This window comes from Tachypleus tridentatus, chromosome 4, assembly GCF_004210375.1.
Source record: "Tachypleus tridentatus isolate NWPU-2018 chromosome 4, ASM421037v1, whole genome shotgun sequence".
Lineage (NCBI taxonomy): Eukaryota > Metazoa > Arthropoda > Merostomata > Xiphosura > Limulidae > Tachypleus > Tachypleus tridentatus.
The window spans coordinates 42,145,678-42,156,094 of record NC_134828.1 but is presented as its reverse complement, the minus strand read 5'-3'; the positions used below and the strand labels follow the sequence as shown (position 1 = coordinate 42,156,094).

At 32.8% G+C, this 10,417-nt stretch overlaps 1 protein-coding gene across 5 annotated transcripts; it reads left to right on the top strand.

Annotated features, from left to right (window-relative positions):
• The first annotated feature begins 1,573 nt into the window (after positions 1 to 1,573).
• Positions 1,574 to 5,244, top strand: mRpL48 (mitochondrial ribosomal protein L48). 5 transcript variants are annotated; one of them, XM_076497999.1, is made up of 5 exons: positions 1,574 to 1,921; positions 2,644 to 2,745; positions 2,980 to 3,113; positions 4,408 to 4,510; positions 4,843 to 5,244. In XM_076497999.1, exons 1-5 carry the CDS (start codon positions 1,907 to 1,909, stop codon positions 5,044 to 5,046), a joined length of 558 nt encoding a protein of 185 aa, XP_076354114.1. In that variant the 5' UTR covers positions 1,574 to 1,906; the 3' UTR covers positions 5,047 to 5,244. The 5 variants fall into 5 exon arrangements, with proteins under 5 accessions (XP_076354114.1, XP_076354116.1, XP_076354115.1 ...); XM_076498001.1 differs by having other exon boundaries at positions 1,599 to 1,840; XM_076498000.1 differs by lacking the exon at positions 1,574 to 1,921 and adding an exon at positions 2,055 to 2,197.
• The last annotated feature ends 5,173 nt before the right edge of the window (positions 5,245 to 10,417 follow it).

Here is a 10,417-nt window from a genome sequence, read left to right as displayed (position 1 = left end):
TATGAAATTAGCCTAAATACTAGCTGGTCAAAAGTTTAAGACCATACTGTAATGAAGCGTTAATCGGTAAACACTTAACGAAATTTAGTCATTTGTGTTCAAGCATTAGACCATCCAGCGTGTTTGCCTGAACTGAACCCCATTGAAAATGTTTTGGGGTCGATGGCAAGGGAAGTCCATAAAAATGGACGTCAATTCCAAACTGTGCATGAACCTCTTGAAGCCATTTTCACCACTTGGAATAACATTCCAGCCAGCCTTCTGCAAACGCTTATATCGACCATGCCAAAGCGAATGTTTGCAGTTATTCGCAATGACGGCCGTGCAACTCACTACTGAGACTTCTTGTTGGGCATTTCCTACCCTGTTTAGGACTTCTTTTTGGTATGGTCTTAAACTTTTGGCCAGCTAGTATTTAGGCTAATTTCATAGCGTTCACATTTTCCCTGTTAAATGCTAAAAAAGTTTTTTATTTTTATTTTCTCTTTTCTTATTTTCATCTGTCGAAGTTCTACTCAAATTAGTGGTTAAGTCTAACAACGCAAAATGCATATTTCTTCTTTATGTTCATTGGCCTTAAGAATTTGGCCAGCAGTGTATGTGTCTGCTCGCCCCTTTCTCTCATGTTCAGTCATACTTTTGCGTTGAATACATTTTATGCATTGCTGGTGGTAATTTCTTTAGTTTTTTTATAGTGATTTTTGTGCCCTAATTATAAATGAGAAAAAACACAATGGTGTTAAAAATGTTGAACCCGCTCGTAAACGCACTAAAATATAGATCTAGAGATGAACTGAAGATGATAATGAAATATGAGGGCGTACAAAGCTTATTGGCTATTGCCTGTGAACTCAATCTTTCAGTGTCTACAATGAAAACGATAATTAAATATATTGAATGGGTTAAATATCTGGGAATTGATCAAAATGACATAGAAGAGTTAATTGAAGCAATGAAAAATAATTTTCTAATAAAGATCTCATGGAATTAGAATCAGCGGATGTTCGATAAACCACTCAGAGTAAACTATCTGACGAATTCAATGAAAAACCATGATGATTCATTGCAAAGGAAATAGGACCTGCTATCCATGACACTGAGGCAGACATGACGCAGTTCGAGAAAATGGACATCAATTCCTCTCGCTATTTAAAAATCTTTAAAAGTGTGGAAGATGTCTTGGTCTGCTGCACAGAGATCTATGAGGAGAAGAAAAAACTTCCTAACAATCAGTGATTGATCCCTTTCTCGTTAAACGTGGACCTTTCACACTCCCCGATGTTGACTCTGATAACCCTAAAGTTTTCTCTTTATCTGAAGGGTCTTCTTTTCCATCTTCCTGATCTAACAACTAAGTTCGTCCTTACCACAATTATAACACCACTTCCTTCAAGATTGGATGGTATTAATTTTGAGGAATGTAAAGTAATTTTATTTATCATGTATAATTATTTAAATAATTTTCCATTTCTTATTACCAATAAACGAAATTATTAAAACTCATTCATTTTTAGCTGTGTTTATATCAAATCGTGCTTACATCTGGTGGTGGTTATTGCAGTCAGATCACACATGCGTGATTTCAATTGCGTGTGAACAAGTGGTATTGGCGTCTGATAGTCGTGCTTACTAATAAACAAATTTGGTCGAAATGAATTATTCTTCACTTTCTGAAAACTTCTTTTTCTTTTCGCATTTGCTGAACTTTATATATTATATATATATATCTACGTAGCATAATTAAGCATTGTGTTTTGTAAACCAAGATTAGCATATGAAACCACTAAATCACTATACATCTTTTCGACTTGTGTAAATATTTTCGGAAGGAAATCTTTACGTGAGTTGGGAACTGTCTAATATATTGTCCAGTGAATCTTAAATATCTAATAGTAGGGAAAGCAACATGCTTACTGCAAAGGTGAATTAATTTGAATTTAATGATAGAACTTGTAAATACTATTGTACAGAAAAATGCGATATATTTTTATTTGTTACAAACATAAATTAGTCTAGAAAAATATGGAAATGGGAAATAGTATTACTTTTGCTAGTGTTAGGCTTAGTGGTAGTTTAAGACTGAGCTCGAGAGACTAATACACTTTTAAGTTTTATTGGGATACTGTCTCTAAATCTAGTACCTGTTTAATTGATAGAGTAATACACCCTCTCACAGTCATGCTGTTCATTGATTATGGTGACCAATTATGATAAATTTTACAATAAATTTGTAATATCTGTGGACTTTTTAAATATATATTTAATGTTGTGGAAATATACAGGCTGGCCCGTAAGTCCGTACCCATCCATGTATCTGTGTGCTGCCCCTCATTCTCGCTGCATAATATTATGCGACGCCATGTTCTGTGAGACATTTTCCTCGACATAGCAGGGGTTATTGTTCCAAATGCCGCGGTAACAGCTGCCTTCAAGTCATCATTAGTATTATTGAATATAACAATAACATATGGATGGGTAGGGACTTACGGGCCACCATGTAGATTTTAATGTTTTTAATAGTTAAATCCCCAGTTCAAAAGTTCATATACTGCATGCCATAAGTTGATATTATGGCCTTTAAGGACTCCTTTAGAATAAAACTGTTGCTATTTAAGTCAGATAATCTTTATTTCTTTTTTACAGATGTTCGTAAGAAATTGTTGCTTGCTACATAGTGTTTACAGAGCTAGTATGTTCACCATGCAGCACAGTAAGAGTTTGTCACATGAACCTGAATATTTAGAGGTAGGAATAACATTAGGATCTTGTGGATACAGTTCTAAAAATACATTTTTAGTGTTTCTGAAATTTATAAACTATACTGTAACTCACTGATGTTATCAGAATTACCTAGAAATTAAAGAAAAACAAAAATACAACTTGGTTATATAGTTCATTGAAAGGCTAATATGGATTTATTGTAAGTGTGTTAAATCACTGAGATGCTTAGAAATACTTTAATTAAATTTTCTCTTTTAGCTTTTAAAGCCCCCAGTGCCACTGTATGATGTTCTTGATGTACAGGTGAAGGGCTATGACTTTGCAGTAGTGGAACAGTTTGCTAAATATGTACATAATATAGCTTTGAAAATGGATATTGAAGTTGAAGACAGGTAAGGTAAAAAACAAACCACTAATGGTTATAGTTTAAAAACTTTAATAACAGACTGGTTTCTGTAAAAACATTATACAGCATCTATAAATAAAGACTTGTTAATAACTTATAGTAAGTGAAAAAAGCTTTTATTGTATTATTTTGCCCATTTTTACAACATGTCCAGTAAGTAGGAATTTTCTTCTTTTTTACGTTAGGTTTTTGATGAAACTGTTAGCTGTTATTGAAGTTTAAAAAGAATATAACTATAAGTTGATTACATATCTGTATTTAAAACTATGCTTCTTGAATTTCTATAATAAACAATAACAGGAATTGTTAATGTGTGCACATCTTTTATTGAATTCCATTTTAACACACATACAACTTTACTTTGAATTTCTGTAATAAATAACTAGAGCAAAAACTCTTGCTTTGCTTGCAGACTATTATTTGATTGTGGTATTTTGTATTTGGATGCACAAAGTTTATGAAATGTATATGTTTTACTCTGTATTAAAAATAATTAAAGCAGTTAAGTGACCTGCTTAAACTACTCATGTAAGAGGTTAGGTGCATGAGATTTCTGAATGAACCTTATGGTTGTGTGAGGCATCTTAATAAACTTTAGTAGATTAAACCTATACCTCAACACCCAGACACTTCTAGTATAAAGGACATATCGCATGTGATAAAAAATGACAAGCTAATTAACTTATCATGAAAAGACACCAGATATAAGAACGTTTTCAAAACCAGAATACTGGAGGCAGGTATTAAAATTCAACAGGGTGATGGTACCAATAATTTAAAGTGTTTCTAAACAAATGACGAATCTTAACACATAAACATTGCTGTCTGAGAAACAGAGATGGGTTTCAGAGAGATGATAGACCAATCCCTGTTGCATTGCATGATACTATCTGTACCTGCTTCTACTTTTTCTATGGAGTGATGTCATTCATAATTTCTTACTCCTACTTTTACTTTAACATAGTTTAATGATGTTTTGAGGTATGACCATGCATACACCCTGTTTTTAATTTTGTGAATAATAGGAACTGTATCCTGTTTTAGCACGCATACAGCATAGATTTACTTGAGTTTCTCTGTTAATAAAAGGAATTGTATCCTATTTTATTACTTGTGTAGTGTTGCTGTACTGCTTTAGTTTCTAGAATAAACAATAACAAGAATTGCTTCTTGTTCCAATACATGTATAACATTGAACTGCTTTTTGAATTTCTATAATATACAGTAACTGGAAGATGTTTCTTTGTATAAAGCAGTATTTTTTTTTTTTTCTTTTTCAGCTGGGCAACACCTTCACAGTCTCTGCATGTTACCAATTTCAAACCTGAGAGCACAGTTGTAGAAAACAGTTATCATCTTAATATTTATGAAAGGAATGTTCAGGTATGTTAAGAGTTACCATTATAAACTTTCCTCATGTATTCACATTTCATTAAGTTAGTGTTATATTAAATGTCAAATTATTTCTTTGTTGTGTAATTTGGGAAACATCTGTAGTGATTTATAATGACTCTTTGTAACAGTTAATAATTAAAACATTGTGATACAGGTAACTGTGTTAAATAGTAGCCTTTGTGTATAAAGACACACACACACATCCTGACCCATGTGTTAGGTTAATGTATAACACTTATTGAACTAGAGAGAATAGTTTTATGCATGGTCCAAGTGTTTACTTGAAATATTAAAATGCATACCTTCATACATTGTTCTAGGTGTCAGGACTTTCAGCAACCATAGCACCAACCTTCTTGGAAGTGATCCAAAAATCACTACCAGAGGGAGTGAATTTTTGTGTTCAACTTCATCAACAGGAGTTTGAGGAAATGCGCTACATTCCTGACTTACAACTAGAAGACTTTAAACGGCAATTAGATGAGATAAAAAATCCAAAAACCCAGGCAGGAAAAAAGAAATGATTGTGTAAATAAAACTGTGTAACTATTTGACTTTGTAGATGTGGTTTTAGGATACAAATCAGTGTATTTAAGATAACTTTTTTTTTGTAATGTGTTATGAAGCTCAGTGTGTGAAAGAAGCATCTAGAGAGATTTGTCTTGATAATGCTTGTAACAAATTATGTCTGGTGTTTTAATAAAAGCAGTTAGTGAAGATCATCCCAAGATGTCATCTGTATGTTTAAACAAATGAAGAAATGGTCATGAAATTACTTATGTTTGCTAATAATATTAAGATCATGGGTGTTGCTGGCTGTGATAAGGATAATGCTACATTCAAAAAAGGATTTGGATCATTTGGTGAATTGGGCAAGTATAGAACCAGTGAATTTTAATTATAATAAATACAAAATAATGCATTTGTGTTATAATATGAATTGTGAGCATAATTTTTATGGGAATAAACCTAATAGAATTGGGAAAGGAAAGGATTTTCATAGGTATTCTGTTGATTGGCTTCTTAAACCATCCAAGCAATGTGCTGTTGCTAGTGCTAGAACTAATAGGGTTTTAGGTTGCATTTAAGAAAGTATTGAAAACGATAAAAAAAAAAGGCTATTTCACTGCATAGGTCACTGACTAGGCCATATTTGGAGAATTATGCTTAGTTTTGGGTGTCTTATCTTCAAGGAAAGGATACTAAGATAGTTGGGTTAAAAAAAAAAAGAAGTTATAATCTGATCGAAGTGTTTAATATCATTAATGGAATTGATATTGCAGTTTGTTTTTTTTAATATACTTCATTGTGAGAATGGTAGGACTAAGGGACACATATGAAATATGGTCATATAGAAGTCATCTTCAGCTAAGATGGTTTTATTCTTCGAACAAGTAGATTGACATTTGGAATAGGTTGCCTACAGAAATGGTGGATATATTTAATTATAAGAAAAATAAGGTAGAGTAGATAAGTATTTGAATCATAAGTGTGGTTTTTAGCTGTCTTAAAACATTTAGTTTAGTGGAAGAGATAGTCTTTGTCAACCAATAGGTTCCTTATTGTTCTTCAGTTTTACTTTTAATTAAATTTTAATTTAAAATTTTTTTTCAAATGGAGCAAAGTTTATTTAGAAATATGAATATTTTTTATTTATTTTAGATTCTCCTGTTTTTTTTTCTCACATCCCATACTTAAATGGATCAGTGAAAACAGTTTATTTTTTTTTAATTGTAATTCCTGTTGCACTCCAAAACATAAACCTTTTTTTAATCAGGACTATTGTATGTGCCTATTATAAAATAGAATAAAAAAGACTTTTTAGAAAATGAATGCCTTGATATCAGTGAGAACCAGATTAGTAGTTTATGTAGATTTGTACATGATGATGTTTGTAGCATCAGATTTCCAGTTTTTTAAAATAAAAGATGAGTTTTCAATATCATTAGACTTCTACATGGGGTTGGTAACACCAGTTTTTTTACTTTCTGTAGACTTGTACATAATGTTGTGTCATATGTTTGTGTTTGTTGACTTAAATGTGATGTTTGTAACACCACATTTTCAATTTCTTTAGATTCGAATGTCCCTTTTTTTACTTGCTGTTGACTTGCACAACTTAGTAACAACCCTTTTTTTGCTTTCACTAAACTTTAACATGATATATATATTTTTAAATTTTACATATAGCTACTTGAGGGATATTTGCACTAATTATTCCTAATTTAGCAGTGGTAGACTAGAGGTAAGACAGTTATTTAACACCCCTCCTTCACCAACTTGTGGACCTTTTACTTGACCAGTGAATAGTATGATTGGTGATGTCAAGAAAACCCACTTGTAGAGAAACATGTATGTAAAAACGGCTCGTTTGGGTTGAGAAAATATTTTACGTAGAGGAGTGAACAACGTTTCGACCTTCATCGGTCATTGTCAGGTGTACAAAGAAAGAGAGAGGTGACTGACCGGAAGCTGACTACATGTTTGAAAGAGGTTGTGTACCTGAGTGTTGGAATATAGAGGGCAGGCTTAGATGTTTGAATATATAATTTTATATTATTATAAACACAATATAACCATAGAAAACACTCAAATACTAAATAAAGAAACAAACATAAACAAACGCAAAATTAAAGAAGCCTTACTTATACAACAACTTAAGCCCAAAATAAACCAATACAAAGGAACACCTTTATATCTATATTTAAAAAATAATATAATAAATAATAATAATAAAACAAATAATATAAAATTATATATTCAAGCATTTAAGCCCGTCCTCTACATTCCGACACTCAGTTACACAATCTCTTTCAAACATGTGGTCAGATTCCTGTCAGTTACCTCTCCCTTTCTTTGTGAACATGATGATGACCCGATGAAGGTCAAAACGTTGTTCACTCCTCTACGTAAAAAATTTTCTCAACCCAAACGAGCCATTTTTACATATATAATAGTATGATTGATCATCACATTATGACACTCCTGTGGCTGAATGGGTGATCATGTTTCTTGATGGAAATTAAAATTTATAACCTCCATATTGCAAGTTAAATGCCCTATCCTCTAGGCCTTGCCTGATTTCTAGCACGTGTTATTAGTAATACTAAGTTTTCAATTTTTGTAAACTATTTTTACTATATTTTTACACTAAGTTTTAAGTTTCTGTAAATTTGCACATGATGTCAGTAACAACAAGTTTCAGATTTTATAGATACTAGGTTTTTCAGTTTCTGTAGATTTGTCCATGAAATTAGTAACAACAGATTTCAGGTTTTGTAGACTTGTCGATGGTGATTGTTAGACCAGGTTTTTAGTTTATGTAAACTTGTATATCATGTTAGTAACATAGCTGTCACTATCTTTAGACTTGTACATGACATCAGTAAGTCAAGGTTTTCAATTTGTGTAGGCTAATATATGATGTTAGTAATGCTAGACTTTCATTTTCTGTCAACTTATACATGATAAAAGCAATAGGTTTTTATTTTCTGTAAAACTAGATATTAATGTTAATAACACCAAGCATTTAGTTTTTGTAAATGTGCATATCGTATTAGTCACATGGTTATTAATACCTATTAGTAACACTAGACTTTCAATTTCTATACACCTGAATACATGTTAGTAAAAGCAGATATATTTTTTTAGTGTCAGTAGACTTTGCATATCATGTTTTTAACAGCAAGTTTTCACATTCTCTAGACTTGCATGTAATAGTAGTTACACCTGGTTTTCAGTTTCTGTATACTTACATGTGGTGTTAATAGCACTAAGTTCTTAAGTTCTGTAGACTTCTACATAATCTAACATGTTTTCAGTTTGTAGAATTTCATTTGATGTTAGTAACACCAGGATTTTAGTATCTATAGATTTTTACATGATTTTATTACAGTAACATTTCTGTTTCTGTACACTTCCATGTTATGTTAGTAGCAGCAAGTTTTCACATTCTCTGGACTTGCACATAATATTAGTTACACTAGGTTTTCAGTTTCTACATGTTTATGCATGATGTTAACAGCACCAAGTTCTTAGTTTCTGTAGACTCCTACATCATATAATGTGTAGTATTCTGTTGGTATGATGGTCTGTTTAACTTCCCCAGTATAACTGCCTTGACAGATCTGATACAACATTCCCATCTGTTGCTTTATTTTGCAAGTCCCTATTCCCTTTTCTTGTGGTTGACTCTCTCCCAAACACTATCCCAAAGTTTTTACAATGAACGATGTTTCTTCTTCAGTTCCTGTAGACCTACATTCAGGATGTCACCTTTTGAGACCTGCAAGAGCTTAATGTTTTCTTTATCTTTTTATAAGCTCTTGTGATTACAGCAGATGCCTCATCAGTCTTCTTTCTGTCTAATTCCTCCAAACTTCTATTTCCTCATATGTTGTCAATAGCCAAGTCGTAGATGGGTGCTTTCACACAGATGGCTAAAGCTCTCCCATGTTGTATGAAATATCAACCATTATTCTTATGTAGGAAACCTTTTCACAATCCATCAATCAGCACACACAGATGTACTTTGCCCATCATCTGATCATCAGATGCTAAACTGGATGTCACTCCTACAACATAGTGTATCACAGGACTTTCACTTTCTTGTACTTGTCATCACCTTCATATACTGATATGTTGTAGTTTGTTCATACCTCTATTTTTCACATGCATCAATAGCCACTGCTACTGTTGGCTTATTTGTTGACTTGAGCTGTCCATCAATCTTGTATTGTTTAATCATGATGAGTCTGATGAATTGTCTTCGTTTTGGTTTTCCTGGCAGAAGCATCTATGGTGACAATTCTTTGTAGGTAGTTCCAGCTGTTTTATGTTGAAATTCTTGCTATTGCCTGTTGGTGACTGACTTACTTGCAATGTGCCTTATTCTATAACAAGCTTAACATTTCTTCTCTATTTTGTCTGATTTCTTGTCACCTTTTGTAGCATCCTGCTTCTAGTCAGCTAACTCCTGGTCTTGACTTTAGTTATTCTTGGACTTGCCAGTTATATTCCCTCTATGGGTTTCCATATACTATTCTGCCACTTCGTCATCTAGTTTGTGTGTGTCAGTGCTCTCACTTTAAAAAATAGTGACATGTCAATGGAGCACGTTATTGTGAACGCTTCATTTGGCTGTGTCAGTCCACATGAAGTATCACAGTAGTTATTTTGAAATATAGTTTCTTCAGTGTCAGGTTTGGTTTTTTGAATTTCTTCTGAAAGCTTTCATTGGTACGTTAATATCACTTCAGCAAAGCCACTTTTAACTTGTCATAGACCATGTTATCTCTTGATGTCTTGCCTGAATACACTTTATAGGCATTTTTTTGTGATGCGGAGGCTGAGATAGACTGCCCCCTTGCCTTTGTTTCAGTTCTGACTTTGGGCAAATTTTTTATACCTCTTCAGGAAAACACCTGTATTGTCTTCCTGTTCGTCAAATTTGGGTCAGATTGACCTGAACCACATTGTCATTCCTGGATCCTCTATCATTCTTTTGGGCAAGCTTGGCAATTTCAGTATGTCCTCTTATTCTCATTATTTCCAATCTTTAGTCTTTTCGTTCTCAATTTGTGCTGTAATTCTCTCTATTCCAATTTCTCCTCTCCTTTTCTAATTTGTATTGTGATTATCTCTATTTTCTCACCTATCTTCTTTTTCCAAGTTTCTGTTCATATTATTCCTATTTCCAGTCTCTCTCTTTTTATTCCATTGTTCTCTGTTGACACTCGGACTTTTGGTCTTAATGTTTACCAAACACTTGTAGATCACCATCTTTAAGTTCTAGCCACTAGAGTTTCTTTATTCCCTTATTAAAGTCAGTCTACCTGATTATATAGTGTGGTTGTGACATTGCAATATTTTTACCACCATTACAGCTGTACATAT